The 25,024-nt window shown below is 45.7% G+C and overlaps 2 protein-coding genes across 4 annotated transcripts in view; both read left to right on the plus strand.

The window, feature by feature from the left end:
* Nucleotides 1–1,073, plus strand: part of Mettl6 (methyltransferase like 6) — a 64,112-nt gene extending 63,039 nt beyond the window's left edge. The window contains exon 10 of the mRNA XM_010643121.3: nucleotides 1,021–1,073. The gene's annotated coding sequence lies outside the window, so the exon portion shown is untranslated. The remainder of the gene's footprint in view (nucleotides 1–1,020) is intronic.
* A 1,241-nt stretch (nucleotides 1,074–2,314) lies between these two features.
* Abhd6 (abhydrolase domain containing 6, acylglycerol lipase) overlaps nucleotides 2,315–25,024 on the plus strand; it is a 30,668-nt gene continuing 7,958 nt past the window's right edge. Inside the window, exons 1-8 of one of the 3 annotated variants that reach the window (XM_010643118.2) lie at nucleotides 2,315–2,391; nucleotides 8,817–8,958; nucleotides 16,404–16,560; nucleotides 18,214–18,327; nucleotides 19,453–19,585; nucleotides 20,519–20,676; nucleotides 24,264–24,318; nucleotides 24,522–24,622. In XM_010643118.2, coding sequence (XP_010641420.1) covers nucleotides 8,840–8,958; nucleotides 16,404–16,560; nucleotides 18,214–18,327; nucleotides 19,453–19,585; nucleotides 20,519–20,676; nucleotides 24,264–24,318; nucleotides 24,522–24,622 — 837 coding nt within the window. In that variant the 5' untranslated portion in view covers nucleotides 2,315–2,391; nucleotides 8,817–8,839. Of the gene's footprint in view, nucleotides 2,392–8,514; nucleotides 8,609–8,816; nucleotides 8,959–16,403; nucleotides 16,561–18,213; nucleotides 18,328–19,452; nucleotides 19,586–20,518; nucleotides 20,677–24,263; nucleotides 24,319–24,521; nucleotides 24,623–25,024 lie in introns of those variants that run through there. The other 2 variants (XM_010643120.1, XM_010643119.2) reach the window with 2 other exon arrangements.

Genomic DNA, 25,024 nt, shown 5'->3' on the forward strand with positions numbered 1-25,024 from the left:
TTTTTTTTTGGTACTGGCGATCAAACCTGGGACCTTGCACTTGCAAAGCAGGCGTTGGAACCACCGAGCTGAATCCCCAGACCTCTGCTATTATCTATTCAGAGCATTTGCTTATTTGTCTGCTGGGTTTGGTTCTTGAATTGTAGGAACCTTTCGTACATTAAGGAGACAAGTCCTGTGGCTCTGATATATTTGGCTTTAGTGTGTGTGTGTGACAGGGGTGCTGGGGATTAAAGCCCCTGAGCTCATGCTGGTCCTCCAAGTAAATGTTTAAAAGACAAATGTATGCAGTCATTGTTACTTTTGTAATAATGATGTTTTGTTATGCCTTCTGTTTTTATATCTTTCTGAGAAAGGCCTTTCCCTTGGAGATATTTTAAAATAGTTCTTCCGGTTTGTTCCGGACCTTGCATGGTTCTGTTTCTCATGCTTTGCACTGATCTGCCTTACCAGGTCTGGACTTCTGTGCTGTGCTTCCCTTGCCTGTCTCCTGACGCTCCTGCTCGGAGCCCCTGCTGCTTCCTTTCTGCTTCTGCCCAGCCTTGATTGTGAGCGTGCAGCCCCGTTCTCTGCTCACTACTGAGCAGCATTGTCCTCCTTGGCCTGTTGGTTGGTGGCCTTCTCCCCTTCCTTCCAGAATACAGCACCAGGAAAGCCCCCGTCCAGTGGAGAAGGAGCACCCTGTGCCTTTATTTGAGCGTCCTTGTTAAGCCCCTCGGAGCACAGCTGCCCCCCACCCTTGTTGCACTGTCTGTTCTGTGCTCGATCTCTCATCTTCTTTTGACCTCCTGTGTCCCTTCCTGACTCCGACTCACTATCGGAGATGCCCTGCCCTCTGTGCACTTTTGCCCGATTGGGGAGGTGGCCTGGGCCAGAAGCCGACTGTAGAGCCTCAGGATGCATGCTGCCGTGTGCTAAGGAGGGTGCTCTGTTCCATGCACAGCGGTTTGGCTGGCTGTTAGCACTTCATTCACATTCCTGCAGATGAATTAATGCTTTGTCATTTCATTTCTGTTCTAGAATCTCATTTTCAGTTCCTGTCAGAGCCAGGAGCAGTTGAGAAAGAAGGCTGTGCTCCTTGACGAGTAAGTATGGGTTTATAACACTGCAGATTACCCCAACAAAGCCAGGCACGCTGGAGCCTGGGGCTGCTGCCTGGATGAGCTCCTGATACCCTCTGCGGTCCACCGGGTGGGCAATTCCCTGGTCACTAGGACTACTGGAGAAGGCAGGGGCCTGCAGGTTTTTAAACTACTGTATACCCCCAACTCCTCTGGAACAGTTCTTACAGACTGTGCCAGGAGCAGGGCTCCGATGCGAAGGGAGCCTGGAGATACGGTGATCTGGGGAGGCAGAGGAGTTCATCAGGAAGCTAGGACGGCATGGCTTGCCACCGGAGGGGAGCAGTGGGAGGGAGGACAGGGCTGGCATGGGGCGGGGACTGGGTAGTGGGGTGCAGGCAGTCAGGGAAATCTGTCCTGGGAAGATGAGTGGGGTCACGTGGGATGGTTCACATTTTATCTGCTGAACATTGGACCTGGAATAAAGAGGAATGATTGCTCCTAGAGCTGGTGGTGAGAGATGCAGTGTATGAAAGAGAAGCCTTTGTGGAAACAGAAACAGGGAAATGAGGGCCAGCCCTTGTGTGCTGCAGAGGAAGTCCAGATGGTGCTCTGTATGCCTGATAGAAAGTCTTACTCCTGATGGGACTTTTCTTCCCAGGCAACATTCCTAGTAAGTGTTGACCCAACCTGGCCTCAGCGATTGCTTGCAAGAGGTCTTAGGTATAAATCCCCAGTGCTAGGTTGCCCACTATGGTAGCTCCTGTCTGCAAGCGGATGTAAAACATTTGAAATGTAGCTGAGTAACTAAGAATTGAAATTTGGATTTTGTTTACTTCAAATTAATTTGTTTGTCTAGACACAGACAAGTTGATTTGGGGACTGGTACTTTTCCACCACTGTGTAACTGGAGTGGAGAGGGGGGAAAGACCGGAAAATGCATTGGCACCTGGGAGGCCAGGTTGACAGGAGTGCCGTTGGCACAACTCTGAATCAGGAGAAGTAGGGAGAGACGCCTCTGAGGCAGTATAGGGTCCCACATTCGGAAAAGTCTGGAAAGGTCCTACCAGGTGTGTTGGTTTTTTAATTCCCTGCAAGTGGGAGTGGTGCAGGATGGAAACAAGAAGAGAATAGGATTGTGGGAATGTGTGGGTGGGGTGGAGAGCATCATGAGAACATCGGAGAGAGGTTGAGGGCATCATCGTCCCTGGCCAGGTATGTTCAGCCATGGCTCACTTCACTGGCAGGGCTGCTGGAGCTGCAACTTGCAGAGGAAGAACAGGCTCAGCCAGAGGAGCATTGAAACCAGAAGGCCACGAAGAAGTCAGAGGTGAGCATCTCTGGACAGCAACCCTGGAGGCTTTGTCACATTGGCAGTGATTACCGAGCAGCCTTAACTGCTTGTTTGGAAATTTCCGTGTAACTTGTCCCTTGTGATGACACAGACAGAGATGATAAGGAATTAGAACAGCCCATTTCTCAAGTTATTCTGTCCTATTGGTCATGGGGATTCCACACAAGAGAATCTTCACCTTGTTGCATGTTCTTTGTTTTTGTTTTTGCTTTGTTTTTGCTGTTGCTCTTTAATTACATAGTGGTTTTGAGGAACTAGTTACTTTTTCCAGGAAGCCATTAAGTAGGGCATTACACTTAGATTTCAGGAACATAGCATCTTTCTGAGGAAACACTGTAGAGAGAACTTTTAAAATTTTTTCACAGTCCATGTTTGAAGTACATGATGATTACATTCCTTGTATGGAGTTTGTACATGTATATAACATCTTTTTTTCTTTACCTTCAGCCATCTGATATTTCTACAGAGGAACCAAAAACATTACATTGTAGATCTCTCTTTACACATTTGACTTTTTTAAGTACTGGAGATTAAACATCATAACACATCTTAATTCCTTTTTCTTTCATCCTCTTTCCTTCCCATCTCCCTCCTTCCCTTGATCCTCTTTCCATCTGAGAAAGACCTGTCTCCCTACTTCCTATTATCTCTTTTATTTTGATCTTTATTTATATTTCGGGTTTCTCGTGTAAGAGAAACCGTGTAATATTTAAGTTTGTGTGTCTGACTTATTTCAGTTAACATTATGGTTTCAAGGTGCATCCATTTTCCTACACATCACTCACGTTTATCTTTCTCTATGGCACAGCAGTGTCCACCTGCCACACTTTCTCTATTCATTAATCTGTTGGTGGACACGTAGGCTGCTTCCAGGATTTGGCTATTATGAATTATGCCTCTAGAAACGTGGGTGTGCAGTCATCACTGTAATATGTCTCTAAATCATCTTTCAGGGACATCCCTAGAAGCGGGAATAGCTGGCTCCAACGAAATTAAATGGCTTTAGTTTTTCAAGGGAGAGAATTTTTGTTTGCGCACAAAAAAAGAAAAACTTATCAGCAGTCCTGTATAGTTATAATAGCACACCGACAGGAATGAGGAGTAAGCCAACTGGTGACTCGTAAGGTTGTTAATGTGTTACTTGCTGCTGAAACGGTTTTGAAGAAGTCTAGAACCTGTCCATGAGCAAATAGACCCCTGCGCCTTATGCATAAATAATATATAATAAGTATCTGTCAGAGAAAAACATCACAAAGGCAAATGTAGCATGAACACAGATCTACCTACAGGTTTGTGTGGAAATGTGGGTCATTAACTTGGGGACATTTGTAACTTCTAAAGCCTCGGTTTTTGCATTTCAAAACAGGAGAAATGTGTCCCACTCCCAGTACTGTGAGAGATCAAACAGAAGGATGTGTGCAAACCCATGCAGGGCCTGGCATGCTGGTGTGGAAATGATCACTCTTGGTCTTTGGCTGTGTGTGGTGATGGCCATGGTCATTATAGTTTCTGTGATTGCTTCTGTGTCAACATTATTCTGGAGGGAGCAGGACTCCAGCTTGTCAGATTGGATGGGCTCTAGGCTAGTGAAAGGCAGTGTTTTCTGATTGTGTTCTACATTCTGTTTATTCTTGGACTTTTGCTTTGTACTCTGAAAACTCAAGATTGGAACTCGGTCAGCAGGGACATTAAAAGAGAACTGTGAAACATTCTGACTCCTAACCCCAGACTAAACTGCACTGTTTATCGGGATCAGATGACATAATACTCTTTATCCAAGGAATCTTTGTCCCTGCATTCAGCAACAAAGTCCTCTCCCTGCTGTGCAGCTTGGGTGTCAACAGGTGGCAGAGGAGGCCGAGGCGTCTCCGTCTGGGCATGTGGTGTGGTGCCGTTGTGGTCAGTCCCTCCCTGACATTGCTGTGCTTCACACTGTGCCGCAGCACAGCTGTAATAAAAAGAGTGTTTTTTTGTTTTTTGTTTTTTGGGTTTTCTTGGTACTCGGAACCAAACTCAGGACCTCACATTTGCTAGGCAGGTGCTGTGCCACTGAGCTACATCCCTGGCCCCAAGAGTGGTTTTTTTGTTTTGTTTTTTTTCCAGTTTGCTAAGTAAGCAGTGAGTGTTATTAAGCACCAGATATTTGTTTTGTTTTTTTTTTCAGCTTTAATTGAGTATTTTGGTACATTTTAGGGATACAGTACAGTTACATTCATTGTTGGGATCTTGTACCTCTACATGACAAGTCTCGATTCTCAGTTTTTCCCCTTACCCCTGCCCTCCCTTCACCCCCTCCTCCCCTCCCCATCTACAAACACTTTAATTTCATCTTTTCATTATCTCACATTTTTTTCTTTTCCCTTTTTACCCTTCCGCTACCCATCCCACCTTCCCTACGCCTTTAGCTCCTTTCTTCCTATTTCTAAATGTCAGTAATCTTATTAGGATCTTATGTATTATTGCAGATTATTCACACCAGGGAAAGTATTTGGTATTTACACATATGTGCCTTATTTATTTCACTTAGGAGTATATCTTCAATATGTATCCATTTTCCTATGAATGAATCTATTTTCTCGCTCTTTATGGCTGAGTAATATTCCATTTTATAGAAAAACCACAACTTCTTTATCCAGTTTCCAACGGATGGGCAAATAGGTTGTTTCCAAGATTTAGCTATTACAAACTGTGCCGCTATAAACATGGGTGCACATACTTCTCTGTGATATGATTCTTTTAGTTCTCTTGGAAAGATACCCAACAGAGGGATGGCTGGGTCAAATGGAACCTCCAGTCCAAGCTCTTTGAGGTATCTCCATATTGATTTCCATAGTGGTTGCACTAGTCTGCACTCCCACCAACAATGGAGGAGGGTTCCTTTCTCCCCACAACCCCGCCAACATTTGTTATTGTGTGATTTCTTGATAGCAGCCATTCTTTGTGGGGTGAGGTGGAATCTCAGTGTTGTTTTCATCTGCATCTCTCGAATGACCAGTGATGTGGAACATTTTTTCATATATTTTCTTGCTGCTTTCACTTCTTTGTATGAGAAATGTCTGTTCATTTCGGATGCCCATTTTTGGATCGGGTCTTTATATTTGGGGGGACTGATTGTTTTGAGTTCTTTATATATCCTTGATAATAGTCCTTTGTCTGAGGTACAGCTGGTAAAAATTTTTTCCCACATTGTAGATTGTCTCTTAGTTCTGCTAATGGTTTCTTTTGAAGTACAGAAGCTTTTTAGTAAGATGAGATCCCAGTTGTTGATTCTTTCTGCTAGTTCCCGTGCTACTGAAGATTTGTTCATAAAGTCTTTTCCTATACCAATGTCTTCCAGAGTTCTGCCTAACTTACCTTCCAGCAAGTTTAATGTTTCTGTTTTAATATTTAGATCTTTAATCCATTTGGATTTTAATTTAGTGCATGGCGAAAGATAAGGGTCTAATTTTAATCTGTGGCAGGTTGACATCCAGTTTTTCCAACACCATTTATTAAAGAGGCTATCTTTCCTCCACTGAGGATGGTCAGCTCCTTTGTCAAAGATGAGGTAGCTGAGTACATCTGGGTTTGTTTTTATGTCTTCCAGTCTGTTCCACTGATCCTCAGGCCTATGTCTTTGCCAGTACCATGCTGTTTTTATCACAGTGGCATTGTAGTATAGTTTCAAGTTGGGAATTGTTATACCTGGAAGCACCAGATATTTGATAGGTACTGTTTTAGCTACTGGGAAAACATAACAGAGGACAAGATTCTTGGAAGGGCAAGCCAGAACCTACTGTAAGTGTCTGGCATAATTTCAGAAAAGACAGAGTAGTAGAGAACAGAAGACGTGAATGTTTTTATTTAATGGGTGAGGAGACCAAGCTCACATGGCTGATGTGTGCAAAAGCCAGGCAGAAGACAGCAGGCTACCTGGCATGGCCCCAGCCCCGTGCCCTCCAGTCCCTTGAATCGCCTCTCAGTGGCAGCCAGCCACACACCGTGTCTCCCTGCTTTTTGGGTCCATGTGTCACCTCTTAGCACTTTTCTTTAATTCCTTTTTGCTTAAACTTACTCTGAATTAATTCACATCCCTACATAATTTGAAGGCATCCATAAAATAAATGAAAAGGAACAGTATTACTAATAACCTGATCCCTCCCGAAGGCCCTAAGAGAGCTGCTTAAGACAGTCATCGTGAGGGTTACTCGTGTGTGTGGATGCGGGGTGCTGGGGATTGAATCTGGGGCCTTCACATTAGACTACATCCTCAGCCCTTTTTCATTTTTAATTTTAAGACAGGATCTTGCAGAGTCATTAACTTGCCCAGGCTAGGCCCAAACTTGCCTTCCTCCTGCCTCAGCCTCCCAGAACGCTAGGATTATAGGCGTGTGCCACCGGGCCTGTCTGAGAGCTGCTCTCTGATCTGAGCAGGACTGAAACTGAAGAGAGTGCAGTCAGTACTTGCCGACTCTAGGTCCCTGAAGCATTACTTAATGTTTACTTGCTCATGAAAGTCATCTGGCAAGCTCTCAGTTCCATGGAACCTGTACCTTGGGACAGTGCATGTTACAACCCTTCTCACTTTGGTCGCTGATGGTTCCTGGTTCATAGGGCTTCGGTCTTTCTAACCCCAGCCTCGTCTGTGGGCACATAGAATATTCTGTTAGTAAGCAGCAGGGCTGACAAGCTGCCTTTTTAAAGGGAAGCTGAGTCAAGTCTTTTTTTAGAGTGAAGGATGTTGCAGAGTTTGGAATAATTCCACTCGTTATCTATTTAGAAAACATTGTGATCGGAAAGCATTTCAGTTTTTTCAGTGACAGCTTAGCTCTACTTGACCTCATCAGCAAGAATGTGTGGGTTCTCTGTAGCAAGTCCAACTTGCTAAATTGATCATGTGTAAAAGAGACTTTATTCTGCTGTTAACTATAGAATGGAACCCGATGGAACTTTCCTCAAAACTGAATACGTCCACAGCAGGCACCCACAAAGTGGGGCATTCACTGTTTTGTGGTCATACCTTCATTTCAGGGCTGCCATCTCCAGTGCCAGAGCTTGTGCTGTGGATGGCTTTGGGCATAAAATGTTCTCATTTTTGTTCCAAGGCATCATCATCTAATTAACTTCCTGCAGCTCAGAATTCAGAATTCTCCATGGCCCTTCACACTCCTTAAGGACTTAAGGTGACGCGGAAGTTCTTTGAAGCTGACGGTCCCCGTGTTCGTCAGTTCATGTGAGGTCCACGATGCTCAGATCTGTACACATTCCCTTCACGTGGTAGTGTGTTTGCCACCCTGATGGTGAAGCTGTTAGCAGTGTACATTGTGCCCAGCATTTCACAGGTGACTCCTCGGGGGAGTTTTGTGGTTACTGAAAGAGGAAAAATGTCAGGTCTCTGATAGCATCCTTGGGAATGGTTTCCCCCTCAGACAATTCAACAGAATCGAGCCCATTTTGTAACTTGATGTTTTGGCTGGCAGGCTAGGAATGGAACGGGGGGACTTGCACACTACAGGAAAAATGTACCACCACTGAGCTACTGTCACTGCTTTTCATCGATCCATGTGTCACGTGTGTGTGTCTTGTTCTGTGAAATGCAGTCACGTACACGAGAGAGAACCATGATTGTCCCTACCCTTAAGACACTAATTCTAGAAAGAGAAACAAGCTCGTTTCCTCCCAGCTGCTTATTGTATATTATTTATTTTTAAATTATACATGATAAATAATTCAAAACATTTAAAAAGTGAAAGGCAAATCTCTTGCCCGTCTCTGACCCCAAGCCCGCTAGTTCCCTGCCTCAGGTGTAACCATTATTACAAGTGTCTTGTATATCCATCCAGTGATACTCTGAGATACAAGCTTTCATGTGTGTTCCTGTGTATTTTTTCATTTATTCCTTTAGGGTTTTCTGTCCTCTTTTAAAAATTAAAAACCTGTAGGAAGTAGAGGAATCGTACCATATACCCTGCCCCTGGAATCACTAGTGCTTGACCTTTCACCGTAGTTGCCTTGTTTCTTCCTCCCAACACACATGTGCCCGTCGCCTTTTCTCTCCTGAACCTCTGAAGGTGAGTCGTGGGTACGTCTGCGTCTGTACAGTGGATACCTCTGCACTTCTGCGCCGTCTCCTGAGAACAGCCACGTGTCATCATCACCCTTGGCGCTGGTGACGGAAGAGTTACCCAGCACGGTCTGCACGCAGGTTTCCCCAGTTACGCCAACGTGTGCCTTGTAGTTGTAGTGTTGTCTTTTCAACTCCACGACCTCCAAAGGATCCCCGTTACCTTGACTCATGGGGCCGTTTAGTTCCTGAGGCGCGTGCTGCTGCTCCCTCCTGATCTGTTCATCCTCTCTTCCCCTCTCCTTCTTCACCTGTCTGAGGAGACAGCATTGATACCGTCTCTCTCCGGCCCCCTCAGGCGTCAGCCATTCTAACGCACAGATGGACCTTGATGTGGTGAACATGTTTGTGATCGCTGGCGGGACACTGGCCATCCCCATCTTGGCCTTCGTAGCCTCCTTTCTCCTGTGGCCTTCAGCACTGATAAGAATCTACTACTGGTAAGTTAATTATGTAACTGATATTTTCAAGAGTGTGATAATATTGTCAACGGTGCTTGTCCTATTTTTTGTTGACAAATATTTTGAAATTTTATTATGAAATATTTCAAACATAAAGAAAAGTTGATATTGATAAAAAATACATGTATTTGTATTTTTGAAGAAGAACAGAAAAGTTGAGCTGGGCAGAAGGGCACACACCTGTAATCCCAGTCCTCAGGTGGCTGCGGTAGGAAGTTTGCTTGAGTTTGAGGCCAGCGTGGGCTACATAGTGAGTCCAATGAAAAATAAATTGGAAACACCAGAAGCATTGGTGTAGGACATGTGTAGCATGCTTTTTGAGATGCTCTAGAACTATTACTTAGTAAAGCGATAAAAAAAGTTTCCAAAGTATCTGTCCTTGTATCACCGTCATTCTTGTTTTATCTGCATACTACCTGGACTTTTATATTTTCCTTAGAGTAAGTCTCTTCTCTTGAAACCTTAAATTAATTAATTAATTTATTTATTTATTTATTTTTTGTACCGGGGATTGAACTCACGACCTTGCGCTGGTGAGGCAGGTGGCAGCACCACTGAGCTAAATCCCCGGCCCAATCTATTTATTTAAAAGAAAGATGATATAAAATTCCACTGCCATAAGTGGAAAGGTTGCCATATGGGCCATGCATAGTAAGTTAATATAAATAACTGAACTTAGGCACAATGACATTAAAGAGTCCAGTGTATTCTAGCCTAGATACTGTTGCTCCAGAAGGCCTGAGTCCGAGTTCTCCTTGGTGCCGAGTGTAGAGCGCAGGAAGGCACAGCGCCCTGCACAGAGCCCTCCTCCCCGTAGTGCTTTCTCCTCCTGCGCCTCCCTGACTTTCCACACAGTTCACTTACTACAGAAAGTCACCCCTGCCACCCTGTGGTGAGGAGAATACTGCAACAGACCTGGCTGCTCTGTAGGGAGCCCAGGGAGATGTGACCAGAACTGGAGGAGTTAGCAGGCATTGCTGCACCCAGGAGGAGCCCACAGGCCTGCCAAGGTGCCCCTTACCACCCTTCTTTAGGCGGCTTGTGCTTCTAGAGGTTGTCACGAACCCGATGGGCTCTGGTCCTTGAAAAGAAGCTAACAGAACAGAAGTGACTTTCGCCTTTCACTCTTTCGTCCCTCTCAGGGTGGGTGGGATGGTGACCCTTCGGAGGGTCACCCAGGACCCCCTTCACTGAGGAAGCCAAGCTCCAGCTGCATATGTGCCATCACCGCTGCAGCACTGGTCACAGGAGTTCTGGGCCTGCCTCCTCGGTGGCCCCTATCTGGGGAGGCCAGAGGTGTATTCCTACTTCAATGGCACTGTCCCAGCACCGTGGCCCAGCTCAGTGCCTATGATCTTAAAGCCTTCCCAGGCTGACCACCCAGCTCAGAGTGGCGGCTGGAAGATAGACACAATGTTTTTGTGAACTTAGACACACAGGCCAAGAAGAGAACCCCAGGATGGAAGTCCTAGAAACCCCTTCAGATCATGCCAGGTGGCACTGTAACATGCGGGATTATGACTATAGTAGTAGCATCGATAATTATGACTATATAGTAGCACCCAGAGTGCCTTTGAAGAAGCTGTCAGAAATCCTGAGTTGCTCCCTCTACCTCACAGAAAAGCATAGCTAGTTTCCTTTGAGTCACCTCACTGCAAGTAACATTTACACAGTACTCATAGGATGAACAGCTTTACCGTGAGTCACTTATCTCCCTTATTCACAGGTACCCTGAAAGCTTTCTGGCCAGCAGTGGGATCAGCTTACAAAACTAGGTACATCAGGTTAATTTTAAGGATGGCCAGGCAAACAGGAACTGCAGGCAGGAGAGGTAGCCCTGCCCACCCTGCTCACCCTGCCCCTGCTGCCCTATTGAAAAAGCATAAGGGCTGGGTGCAGCCCTCACTGTGCACTCCTGGCTCCCTTGAACTCTTCCCAACTCCTTGAGGGCTGAACCCTGGGGTCCTCAAGCTACAGCCAGTCCCCAGAGTAGCTCTCTCTGGGTCTGGGTGTCCCTGGAGCATGGCCAGCCCATTTCCCTGGCGATCAGACAGTGCTTGCTCTTGTAGGAGGTACCAGATGCCTCCCTGTGAGTCAGCAGAGGCACAGTGGGGGATGCTGTGACTGGATGAGAGGCTTCCTCACTGTTGGCAGTAGTTCCGATTTTCATTCTGTGAGGAAAATACTGAGCCTGTTAATATGATGGAAAAGAGTGAGATTTTCCAAGTCTTTTGTTTTACGAAGAAACTCAGTAGTGAAATCAGGATAAAACAGTGTAGTAAATAATTTTAAGAGTAAAAGGGATATGACTTAGAAATGAAGAAATAAAATTAGCATTGTTTGCAGATGACAGGATTGTTGTGCACATAGACCATCTGAAAGAACCTACAAATAATTTGTTAGAATTAATAAGTAAATTTGGCTAGATTGATTAATACAAGATCAGTTACCAAAAACTGGTTATATTTCCAGCAACACATGAAAAATGAAAAGTTCGATGGTGTTTTTTACCATGGCATCGATAATTATAAATGAACTCATAATATTATAAAGAATAATATCGAGGGCTGGGGATTTGGCTCAGTGATTTCATCTCCTGCTTCTCAAGTGCAAGGGCCCAAGTTCAATCCCTGGTATCAAAAAAAAAAAAAAAAAAAAAAAAAAATTAAACTCTGCACGGAAAACTACAAAGTATTTATGGGGGAAATTATAAAGGACTGAATTAGTGGAATATAATATTTGCCAGTTGGAAGACATTGCTATACAGATACCAGACCTCCCTGCAGTCATCTGCATATTATAACATGTTTCTTTTTTATACAATTTTTTTCTTGTTTGTTTGCAGCACTGGCTGCTGAATGTAGGGGTGATCATCACTGAACCACATCCCCAGTCTCTTTTAATTTTTCTGTTTGAAAACTGGATGTGATGGCACATGCCTATAACCCTACCACCGGGAGGATTGCCACCAGTTCAAAGCCAGCCTGGGTCACATAGTGAGTTCAAGGCCAGCCTGGACTCTCAAGAGAGAGACCCTGTCTCAAAAATGAGAAAGAAAATCTTTTTTAAAACTTTTGAGACAGGTTCTTGCTAAGTTGCCCAAGATGACTCAAAATTGCAGTCCTTCTGCCTCAGCCTCTGGAGTGGTTGGGGCCACAGGTATGTGCCACACTGTACCCAGCCTTTTGATAGAATTTAATAAGCTGATTCTGAAATTTATAAGAAAAAGCAGAGGACCAATTAAGACAATTTCCCAGGAGAGCAAAGATGATTTATATTTCCAGCTATTGAGACTAATTACAATATTACAAAAGTCAAGTCAGTGTGAAATTGGCAGTGAGGAAGACAACTAGGCCAGCAGAACTAGAGAATCTGATAATAGAAGCATATAGATAGATAGTCTCTTGATTTCTGAAAGTACTCTGTGTTAACTAGATAGCCATCTGGAGAAAACCTTTCGACACCTTTGGTAGGCAGAGTTACTAAACTGGCTCCTTGAAGACACCCCTCCCTAATTCCTACACCTATGATTGCGATAACACAGCATTTCATCATTTTATCAGCAGCGCTACCTACAGTAATGTGTTATTTTTATGCAGTGGACTTTAAAACAGGGCAATTATCTGGTGGGTCTCCTGTGACCACCATGACCTTTAAAAGCAGAGATGTGCAGAGCACAGGGAGGACTCGGTGCTGTTGCTCCTTTGACTTTGGTGAGGGGAGGTGGGTGTGGAACGCAGGTGGCTTTTAGGAAGCAGATAGTCCTCAACCACCAGTTGGCATGGGCACAGGAACCTCAGTCCTACAGCCGCAAGGAACTGAATTCTGCCAGCAAGCTACAGGTAGGCCCCTGAATTATACATTAAGAGTACATTTTATACCATGTTTATTTTACCACTACTAAAAAAAAAAATCTGCAAGTACTTTCTTCAGAGTTTTCCTTTAACTGGAAGGAAAACTTGTAGAACAACGACTCTGGGCACTGGAGAAGTTCCTTCTTTAGGAGTTCTCAATTTAGGTCAATAGAGCCCTCAGTGACTTCTGTCCTGAAATAGGAGCATTTGACTTTTGTACTGTTTGTAAAAGATCTTGCTCCTGAGGCACTGATTTATCTCACCTTAATTCTGACTTTTCTGTCTGTAAGGTTGCCAGTAGGGCTACTCTCTGACTGAGTTAGAGATTGTGTTTAACCTGGAGAAGTTGCATTCTGGTTTTTTCCATCTGGGCCATGGGTCTTCTTTTACAGTGTTTCAGCTGGGCCTGTAGCATCAAGTCTTCTTCCCAGTTGTTCACTGAAGGGATCATTTGAGGTATTTGCCATCCCCCATCTCATTGGTTCAGAGCTGTAAGCAGAGGTTTCCAGTGAATACACCAATTAAATGAAAGTACTGGGTAGCCCTGCCTGGTGACGAAGTCCTCAGCTCCTCAGCCTGGCACTCTGGCTGACTTCCCAGCCTGTCTCCCTTCACTCTGGGTTCAGCTCACACCTGTGGTCCCCCAGGCCCTTGCTCTGCTGCTTCTACCTCCTGGTTCACCTTCCCCATGGTTTCCCACTGCTACCTTCTGGGTGTCCATAACAGCTTAGCTCCCACCTTTTCCACGAGGTCTTTCAGCTCCTCTGTGACCTCATACTGTGTGCTCTGTGAGAGGTGTAGAGAATTTGAAGATGACAAAAGGGTAACACAAAGAAAATGCAAATTGCCCATAACCGCTTGAATCATTTTCTTCAACGCCTCGCCTCATTCTGCTGCTTTTCACCCGTCTCTTCTGTGTGCATTTAAAAATGTTTTAGTACAATTGGAATCAGTAGTATGAAAGACTTGGGTCCTGTTTTTTCATTTGACATCACATCATTAATATTTTTCCATGTTACTGAATATTCTTTGAAAACCTCTTCAACAGTAAAATAACACGTGTCTGGATATATTGTGATTTATGTTACACATTTTTAATTAATGGTCACTAAGTTTAATACATTATTTGTTTTTTTTCTAATTTAAACAACACTGCTCTGGGTATCTTAAAATTTGTTTTCTCAAGTTTTCTGCGACAAATTATTCATAGAAGAATAATTACTAGGCCAAAGAGCATAAGATTTTTTTTGGTTTAATTTCCTGAAGTGCCCCTGAGGGCCTCACACATATAGGCAAGTGCTGTGTTCCGAGCCCATTAGGATTTTAAAGACTTGATCTTTTTTTTTTTTTTTTGCTATGGGGAATTGAACTTGGGTCCTTGTGCTTGCGAGGTAGGCGGTGGAACCACTGAGCCAAATCCTTGGCCCTGACTCTTGATCATTACTACCAGGTTGCTTCATATAAAGGTTCAACATTATATTGGTCTAAGAAATTTTTTCGAATTTGGAAGTACATAAAAGGGTATATCTTGGTGTGATAATTATATCTTTAATTATTAATTTGTTCGTGTTTCCTATATTTGTTCATCATTAATATCTCTTCCGTTTATTTTTCCTAGTATTAAACTGCAGGGCTCCCAGTGTTTTTAGCATAGGTCATATCCATATCCATTTGTGAACTTCTTTTTCCTTCCAGTATCGGGGATCGAACTTGGGACCTTACGCTTGTGAAGCGGGCAGTGGAACCACTGAGCTAAATCCCTGTCCCTGTGAACTTTTTAATTTAATTTATTTTTTCCGTGCTGGGATTGAACTTGGGACCAGGCAGGTGCGGTGCCCCTGAGCTACATCCCTGGCCTTGTGATCTTTTTCACACTTTAAAGATATCGGTCTTTGGCTAGGGTAAGGCTTAGCGTAGTGGTAGAGCACTAGCCAATCATGCAGAATGCTCTGGGTTTGATTGCTCGCACCACAAAGAAGAAAGAAGGGGGAGGAAAAAGCAAAGATAAAGATATCAAGTATGGCTGTCATATTTACTGCAAATATTCTCCTAAATTTTCCCTTGAATTTTGGCAAATGATATACTACAAAGATAGAATTGTTTTTATGTAGCAGTACTGTCTGCCATTTACTACCTACCCAATATTTGTATGTGGATTGTCCTTTTAGTCTTTGCTGTGTTTGTTCTTAGTGGAGTACAACTCTTCTCTGTATCATCCATGAGGGAGTTGAGGCGCAAGATCACATAGTCAGTAAATGAACAAGCTGAATCTGAGTGAAAGAACAAGCTTCACGTTGTGATCCTATGACTTAGAATTTTGAAATGTTTGCTTCCTCATTTGGTGAGCTTTTGAACTAGACAGTTCTATTTTTAATATTTTGAAATGGCAAAGAAGTGATTGAAAAAGTATCAAAAAGAACACAGAATATCTCTCCCATGTCTCTTCTCTCTCTGCCCCTTACACTGTTCTCCACCTCTACTCAAATACTTATTACTGTCTTGTGTTCTCCCACATTTTTTGTGTGCAGATACAGGTAAATGTGAATATATATCCTTACCTCCTTCTTCCCTTAGTTTATACAATTGGTTGAAATCATTTGGTGTAGGTTATCTGCTTTTACAAGATTTGGCTACTTCTTTAGTGTAAAATATATCCCAAAGTGAGTCTCTGAATTATCCTTCATTTTGGGGAGATTCTTCATGAACAGAGTTAAGTTTGTTTGTTTGCTTGCTTGTTTGTTTTAGGCAGAGTCTCCTGTTGTAGTTCAAGGTGGCCCTGAACTCACTGTGTAGCCCAGGTTAACCTTGAACTTGCCGCAATCCTCCTGCCTCAGCCTCCTGAGTACTGGGATTATAGGCGCATGCCACCATCCTCGGCTGAGTTCAGTTATTTTTTTTGGTACCGGTATCGAACTCAGGACCTTGCGTTTATGAGGCAGGCATAGTACCACTGCGCTAAATCCCTGGCCTCTTCAGTTTGATAGAAGTTTCACATTGAAATCAATATGGGGCCAAACTGCAGCACTGCCAAGTCTTACGTAACCAGCAGAAGCTGAGCTCTCAAGCAGCTACCATATGTTGTAAGGAATAAAAGCCAGAGGACGGGTACACAAGGTTCTTAAGAAAGAAGTTAACACTCTCAGAGTGTCTAGAATTATATATTAACACAAGGTTGCTAGAGACATACTTAAGAAAACACTCCTAGCTAGGCGTGATGGTGCATTCCTGTAATCATAGCATTCTGGGAAGCAGAGGCAGGAAGATTGCAAGTTCAAGACCAACACAGGCCATTTAGCAACTTAGTGACTGTTTAAGATTTTTAAAAGACTGAGGATGTAGCTCATTGCCAAGACCCTGCGTTCAGTTCTCAGTGCTACCAAAAAAGAAAAGAACAAAACATTTCTTTCCCTTCTTAATGCTCCCGGAAAGTGAAGACCTGCGGGAATCCCAGAGGCCAAGAGCTGTGAAAAGTGTTTGACTCACCACCAAGTGGGACATCTAGAGAGGACCAGTCCCTCAAAGCCACTTACCAAGGGCGTGCTGCTTTTGTCTTGCCTTTATTTCCCCCAGGTACTGGCGGAGGACGTTGGGCATGCAAGTCCGCTATGTGCGCCACGAAGACTATCAGTTCTGTTACTCCTTCCGGGGCCGGCCAGGGCACAGGCCCTCCATCCTCATGCTCCACGGCTTCTCTGCACACAAGGACATGTGGCTCAGTGTGGTCAAGGTACAGTTCCCAGTCTCCCTTAGCCGGACAGGCTTCCGTGTGCATGAGATGCCCAGCAACAGCGGAAAGCAGGGGGAACCCAGAGCCACAGTGCAAGTTCAGTCTGAAAACGAACACAGTACAGTCGTTTATTCAGATGATCTCGTCAGAGTTGACTGAGTTGAATGTTATCTGTAAAATCCACGCCTTAGAAATCTTTTCACCTTGTTTTAGTGGAGGTTTCTTTTTTGCCACAGCTTCATCTCAGAATTGCCACAGTCATCATGGCTGGGCTTTTCACATCCTTTTGTTCTTTTATACTCCAGGTTTCTTCTCTCTCTCCCCACAGCCTTTTTTACTCCTTCCCCTTTCCCCCTTCTTGTACTTCTGCTCACCCCTGCCCTATGTCCCCTGCCACGTGCTAGGGACTGAACCAGAGCCTTCCCACTGAGCTACGTCTCTAGCCCTTTTTCAGACTTGTTTTATTTTGAAGCAGGGTCTCTCCAAGTCACCAAGTTGTCCAGGCTGGGATCAAACTTGCCATTCTTCTACCTCAGCCTCCCAGAGCGCTTGGATTGTAGGCTTGTGCCACTACACCTGACTGTTTTCTGCTTAGCCATTTAGAGAAACAGTCTTGATCTGGCAGCTTTCTGAAATAATTGTCCAAGTTACTTTTGCCCTGGTTTGCTTGCTGTACTTGGTAAGAATGACCAGCTAGTGAAGCCTGGGGCTGGCAGAAGTTTTGGAAGGGACATCCTTGACCATACCTGTGGGCTGCTGAGTATTTTCTGCACCCAGAGGAAAACACTTACACACACGCTGCAGTTACCTGTGTTTGTATTTCCAAATGCTGCTATGAGGACATTCATCTTCACGCCTTTACAAATTCCTCACTTTCTGTTCGCATCTCACCTTCTCTATGATTGATATTTACTTGTTACTACTGATGTTTTTCAGTTCCCAAGTTAAAAGTGGTAATCTCTAAATGGTACAAGGTGCTTTAGGATAAAAATCATTAAAGAATTAGAAAAAGAAAGAAAAGTAGAAACCAGCATAGGGTGATCAGACATAGTTTTGGTGAAGCCAGGCACGGTGGCGCACACCTGTAATCCCAGCACTTGGGAGGCTGAGGCAAACAGTTCAAGGCCAACCTGTGCCATAGAGTGGGTTCAAGACCAGCCTGAACTGTATAGTGAAACCCTGTCTCAAAAAACAAAACAAAATGGAACAAGACATGGTTTTGGGGAAGCATTTTTCTTGTTGGCTCTGAAGCTGGCCAGGGCCATGGGACCATCCTTCTAGTTCCGAGTCAGCTGCCTTATGGAAGAGGAAGGGAGAGGGAAAAGAGCTATTACCTGCCAAGCACTGATAAAGAGCAAGAGGGGGAAAAAAGGAAAGAAAGCAAGAGAAGTAAGCCTGCTAGCCTACACTTGTGCCGCCTTTCCAGCCATTTGCTGAGCCCCTATTCATCTGTGTATTAGTCTTTGGGGCTCTCTGCACCCCATAAGGAAAATGGTAGTGCTTATTCACATTAACTGGGTAAACAGTGGGAGGCCCAGAACCATACAGGGATGGCTTTCCAGGTCACTTGGGGAGTGGGGGCCACCCTTGCCAGAAAAGTGGGCACATAGCTTTTGCACACCAAATACTGACTCTCGGTGTGTGTGTCCTCAGTTCCTCCCTAAGAACCTGCACTTGGTCTGTGTAGACATGCCAGGACACGAGGGCACCACCCGTTCCTCCCTGGATGACCTGTCCATCGATGGACAGGTCAAGAGGATCCATCAGGTAAGCGGGAAGATCCTCCATAATTTCCCTCCCTGGGTCTTGTCCATCAGTATATGTCCAAGGCCGGCGGGCAGGCAGGAGCATCCCACCCTGACTCGTGACCAGCCTGCCGCACATCTGTCCACAGTGCTCCACGTGACGTGGCAGCCCGACGCCGCCTGACATCAGCTCTAGGGCCACAGCGAACTACAGACTGCGCTCCTCCCAGCCCCCTGCACTTGCTTGTGAAGAAACGCAATCTAGGCATTTTCCTGGCTCCTTGAGAAAGGAGTTCAGAACTCCTCAAGGCTGTTCCCTCTTCAGAGATCTATTTTTCTCTTGCCAGCTGCTGGTGCCTCTGCCTGGTTAGGGAGAGTGTGCTTTGCATTTTGACATATTTCAGCATCTGTCTCTGGCCCTCTCTAGCTGGGCTTCAAGGTCATGGGAGCACAGGAGACATTTCAGAATTCAGCAGCTCTTAATTTCAGGTTAACATTAGGTATCTTTCCCAGATGAGATTTATTTAATGTCTGCCATTTCCACTGACCCATATATTTTAGTAAAGTCAGGAACCTTATTTCTTTGGCCTTTTGCTGTGTCCTTAGCAGCTGACCCTCACTTCTTGTACATAATAGGCAGATAAAACTTCTTTAGACGCTGGATAGAAGAGTGGGTGGTGTTGGACAGGACGGGCTGTAGAGGAGGGCTCCTGCTCACCCAACTGTGGCCCTTGGGCTTTTTGGCCTCCTGCTATTCCTGTTAACTATTTAGTGGAACACAGACCCGGTCATTCCCCTAGGTGTTGTTTTGTGGCACGACAGCAGAAGTGAGTGGTCCTGACTGAGAAATACAGCCATAAGGCCGAAAACAGTTACTCTGCACCGTCCTGATTTGTGGATTAGGGGAATCCGTACTGGCTTTATGTTTGCATGTCCCCTCAGTCACTTGTGCCAAGTAAAGGGAAGTGTGTACTCACCAGAGGCTTTACTTCAGTAATGGGGCCCGCAGAGTCTCAGGCCCTCCTTGTCCACGGCGTTGTCCACTGTCCACGGCCGGACTGTCCTCTACAGGGTTCTCTACCAGGAGATCACCCAGCATTTGCCGCTGTCTCACTGATAACCACGCTGCTTTCGTTTCCCTTCCTAGTTTGTAGAATGCCTTAAGCTGAACAAAAAACCCTTTCACCTGGTGGGCACCTCCATGGGTGGCCACGTGGCTGGAGTGTACGCTGCTTACTACCCGTCGGATGTGTCCAGCCTGAGTCTGGTGTGCCCCGCTGGTGAGTGAGGAGGCGAGGCAGCCCCGAGAGTGACGGGGCGTGGGGTGTGAACCTCGAAGACACAGGTGGCCAGTGTCCGCTGTGACCGTCTCTTAACATCCTCTTTTGATGTGAACTTTAGGATATGTGACGTTTTAGTGACACCGCTAACCAAATAATAGTTGATACGCAGAATCATTACCAGACTGATTTAAGATTCCACAAAGAATCTGAGGTGGGTGGTTAAAATGTGCATAGTGCTTTGACGCCCATAAGCATTTCGTGATATTAAGTTAGGGTTAAGTCCAACACGAATTGCGCTCTCAGGAGTTAAGGTCTTTATATGGGTTTGGCTTCTATAGTGACCATAAGAAAGCTGGGCATGGTGGTGTGCACCTGTAATCATAACACTCTGGGAAGCTGAGGGAGGATTCTTGTGGGCTTCCAGTGCTCCTAGTCACAGGCCACAGTGTGAGTAACCAGAATGAAAATACTTTTTTTTAAATTTTGGGGTACCAGGGATTGAACTTGGGTCCTTGCGTTTGCAAGGCAGGCAGTGGAACCACTGAGCTAAATCCTCCACCCAAACATACTTTTTTTTTGAGATAGTGTCTCACTATGTAGTTGAGACTGACCTGGAACTCACTATGTAGCCCAGGCTGGTATCAAAGACACAGCAATCCTCCTGCCTCAGCCTCCCGAGTGCTGGGATTATAGACGTGTGCCACCATGCCTGGCCCGAAAATATGTATCTTGAAGGATTCTTTTTTTCTGTTTCTCTAAGCATGGTTTTGACTTTGAGCAAAGAGAGAAGTACCGATTAAAAAGAAATCTGGTGAAAGAAACCTGAAATGCATTAGCTTTGGGCTGTTACTGGAAGTTCCCTACATAAATAAAATGGGGTTGTTACAAAGATAGATGTACTGTCAAACTGTTTTGGTTTGAACCGCACAGGCCTTCAGTATTCAACTGACAATCAGTTTGTACAGCGGCTTAAAGAGCTGCAGGAACCAGAAGCCGTGCAGAAGATTCCCTTGATCCCATCCACCCCGGAAGAGATGAGCGAAATGCTCCAGCTCTGCTCCTATGTCCGCTTCAAAGTGCCCCAGCAGGTAACTCATCCCAGGAGCCACACACATCCTCTGCTCCTCGTGCCTTCCCTCCTGCACCTACCATCAGCCCCATCTGTCCTCTTCCATTTATTTTCATTTATTTTTTGAGACAGGGTCTTGTCATGCAGTTCAGACTGGCCTTAAACTCACTATGTAGCCCAGGCTGGCCTCAAACCAGTGATCCTCCTGCCTCAGCCTCCCAAGTGCTGGTATTACAGGTGTGTGGCACCCTGCCTGGCCTCTTCCATTTATTCATTTCACAAATACCTGTAGAGTGCCTGAGATATGTCAGGCTGGACATAGTTGTAAATAAGGAGGACAGAGAAGGTCCCTGGGCAGATCAGTCTAGTGCGGTCAATTAGCAAGTAAACAAAAAATTACCGATTGAAATGAGTTTTTGAGAGGAAATGAAGATGACAGTGGTTGAAAACAGGGAGCCAGGTGTAGCTTTGGTAAGCCTGTCTGAGGAGACAGTATGTGCAGAGGTGAAAAAATGTACACAAGTTTGAGACAGTGGAAGGAGGCCAGGTGCCAGAAGCCTGGAGAGTGAGGGAGAGAGCCAGGCTAAATCACATTGCCAGTTTAAAAAGTCTCAGCTGGGCACGGTGGCGCCTGCCCATAACTCAGCACTGTAGGAGGCTCAGGCAGGAGGACTGCTCGTTCAAGCCCAGCCTGGCAACTTAGAATGTTTCAGAAAAAAAGGTGCTGGGATGTTGCTTATTGTCACAGCCCTGAGTTCAACCCCTAGTACCAAAATGGGGGGCAGCCCTTCACACCATAAAAACTGAGGAACCCCAAGGGCTTTTATCTGTGGGGGCTATATTTCTTAATATTTGTGCAAACACGTGTTCTATCAGCCATTAAGGAGCTGGCATCATCCACACAATGCAGGCCCTGAACAACAATGTGCTTCTGAGACACTAGTGAGAGGCGAGTGACCCTGAGTATGACGATGAACACAGTATGACCTCAGCCCCCCAGACCCATCTGAAGGCGCTGGACTAGTCCTAGAGCACCTTACAGGTTATGGGAGGAGCCCAGTGCTTTTCTAAGGACAAGAGGAGACCTCTGCAGGATTGTAGGGGAGCACAAATGGGAGCAGAGAGATCCAGGGGCTACTGTGGCTTGGAGACAGTGGTGGTGGTGTGGACTGTTGTGGTAGCAGTGGAGATAAGAGGGCTAAGATGCGTCAGGAGGAAGAATGGACCGGACTCACTGGGAGATGAAGCCGGGGCTGGGGAAGTGAGGAATCACTAGAGGCTGGCAGTCCTTGAGTACCAAGTAGACAAAGGTAGCATTCTCTGGGCAGGGGAAGGAGAGGTGGGCAGGCTTCAGGGATATGTAAGAGCTTCATTTTGGATGTGTTAAATGAAGGCATCAAGTGGGCGGTTGTGTGTATAAGTGGCACTGAGGGAAGTCTGGCCTGAAGCCAGTGGGAAGATGGAATAAATAAGGTCATTTAGCGAAAAGCTGTGGTTCAGGTGGAGAATGTCCCCCCAAAGGCCTTATGTGCTCATCGGCAGGGCTTTTGGAAAGCGATGGAGTCATGGAGCAATGTGGCTTACTGGGTGTTGGGAGGTAGGGACAGGCAAGGAAGGGGCAGGTCACCATGGGCATGACCTGAAAGGGTGTGCGTCCCTTCCCGGCTGCTCCCTTTACTCTCTGCTTCCGGGCCACCATGACATGAACAGTTCCCTCCGCCTTGCCCCTCTGCCATGCTTTTACTGTCCTGGAGTTGACCAACCATGGTCTGTAACCATGAGCCAAAATAAAGCCGTCTTCCTTTGAGTCATGGGTGTCAGGTATTGTGTTCCACCAATGAGGAAACTGACCAAGACAGGACCAAGAAAGCAAAGTCCATGGCTAAGGCCTCATGACACCAAATTATTTCCTTCTGATGCAGGCACCAGACCTGCCTACTTCATGGAAGGGTGGGTCTTCCCAGGGGTTGGGAGAATGAGTTCTATTCAGGCATTGTAGACACGACTCAGTAACGAGGCATGGCTCGTCTCTGAGGAAACACTCAGAATCTGTTCCTGTGGTACGTCCTATCCCTGAAATCCTGATCTCGTCCAGAGTCATGTGAGCAGTGTTTCAAGACTCTCAAGTTGAGTAGTCAGGCATAGGAAAGCACTGAAAGAAAGTAAATGGCAACTCCAAAAGCCTTTTCTTCCCAGGAGAACAGAAGCATCCGACACTTAGCCCATCTTGCACGGTGGCTATGATTTGTGGTCTGGCCTGTAAGCTCTGTAAGATCAGGGACTTTGCCCTAATTGGCTGTTCTGCCCCCCATTTTAACCCAGTGTTTGCATGAAGGAAGTCCCAGATCTCATTTGATGGACAACAGAATGCCTTGATGACTCAGGGTGGAGAACGGGTGGGTGGGTAGATACCGGAAACATGGATGCAGGAACTGATGCGTGTACGTGCACAGATGATGTAGGGCTGCAGGAGAGGATGAGTGGATGGGAGGAGGGCAGGTGGACTGGGGAACACAGGAGGAATAGACACATGCGTACATGAGTCAGGGAGGCAGGATGAACAGGCGTACAACATCCCTCAGGCAGAGGCCAAGGTGGATGGAAGCAGTGTGGACACGTACATGGTACGACTGATGCTGAGCACACACTGCTCAGCAAATGTCACTGGTCTCACTTCTGTGCTTCCACTTTGAGAACCAGGCCGACTCTAGGCACGCGCCAGAGGGTTGGTTTAGTCCAAAGCGGCGCGGTGAGTGTTCCCAACTTGTTAGTGCACAGAGCTCCGGATAGAGGGCACTGCAGGGCTCCGGACTGAGGGCACTGCAGGGCTTAGAGCGATTCCCAGGTGGGTATGGGGAGTGACAGCTGCTCATGTGATCTCTACACTCTATTTAAGAGTTCTGAGGCAGGAGGAACATGTAAAAGACACCTCTCTGAGTTGGTACCCCAGGTCTAGGCTGGAGCCTTCAGCAGCCCTCAGGAGGGAAGGCAGAGATGATAGAAAACAAGAAGTAAAGCACTGTGGCAGCCAGCCGTGGTGGCACACACCTGTAATCCCCAGTGCTGGGGAGGCTGAGGCAGGATAGAGAACTTGAAGCCAGCCTGGGCAGCCCTGTCTCAAAAAACCCAAACCAAAACAAAGCACAATAGGACCCTCCCCAGAATTTTCTCAGCAGTTTTTTCTTCATTGTCTGATAAACGCCACTCATCCCCAACTGTTCAATCAGGAACATTTGTTCTACATTTGGATATCAGTGAATAATTCTTTCATGTTATGTTTATCTTGATTGTGTTTAAAGCCAAGCAGAGAATTTCTCAAGATAAAGTAGTTATGAAGCCATCTCAGGTGCCTTTTTACATGCTGCAGGGGTCCTCTGATTTCCCCGTTCCTCTACCCATATTCCTCCCCCAGTTTTTTAAAAAAAGGCTTTTTAGGAGCCTACCTCCCAATTATACATTGATTAAAACAGCCTGAAAGTTTACAGGACTGGCCCTTGGCAAATACAGAAATGGCTAGATCCTCTTGTCCTCTGCTGTTCCTGACCGTGAGGGACCTGAGGAAATGCGTCTTCGCTTGCTTTCTGACTTTGGGTTGTTCATCCTCAGATCCTGCAAGGCCTTGTCGATGTCCGAATCCCTCATAACAATTTCTACCGGAAGTGTAAGTAGCCCTGCTTTCAGCTTGCAGCTTGGTACTAGTGAAGCTTTATGGCTGTCTTTTCTTTCTGAAACCTCTGCAACTTGGATGTTTCCTGAGCTGCCAAAGAACGGCTGTGGTGCCCTGGACTTGACTGTGTCTCCACTCATCCCTTGTGCCCAAGGGCATAATCCCACGTACACTCACTGTGTTTTCCTTTTCTGCAGTGTTTCTGGAAATCATCAGTGAGAAGTCTAGATACAGTCTGCATCAGAACATGGACAAGATCAAGGTCCCAACACTTATCATCTGGGGGAAACAAGACCAGGTATGTCACAGTGCCAGCCGAAGCACTTGAGGAAAGCCTGTGGTCGTTCATAAAGTGAACCTCCTGAGTGATTGCTCTGGTCTGAGAGAGGTGGCACACACCTGTGCCACGTGCCAGTGTTCGCAGGGGCAGAGTCCTGTGAGTTGAGAGCAATGACATTTGACTTTTAACATGAAAGGCAATTTAAATTGTTTTTTATTACTTTTATCAGCTGGGTGCAGGGGCATGTATCTGTAGTTCTAGCTACTCAGGAGGCCACAAAAGGGATTCCTTGAGCCTAGGACAGTGGTGGTGAACCTACAGTGCCTATTTGTATCATTGAAAGCGATAAGAAGTTCGCCATCACTAGCCTAGGAGTTCAAGGCCCATAAGATCACCACTCAAAAAAAAAAAAAAAAAAAA

The sequence above is a fragment of the Fukomys damarensis genome, unplaced genomic scaffold (genome assembly GCF_012274545.1).
Source record: "Fukomys damarensis isolate Sample0158 unplaced genomic scaffold, DMR_v1.0_HiC HiC_scaffold_28, whole genome shotgun sequence".
NCBI lineage: Eukaryota > Metazoa > Chordata > Mammalia > Rodentia > Bathyergidae > Fukomys > Fukomys damarensis.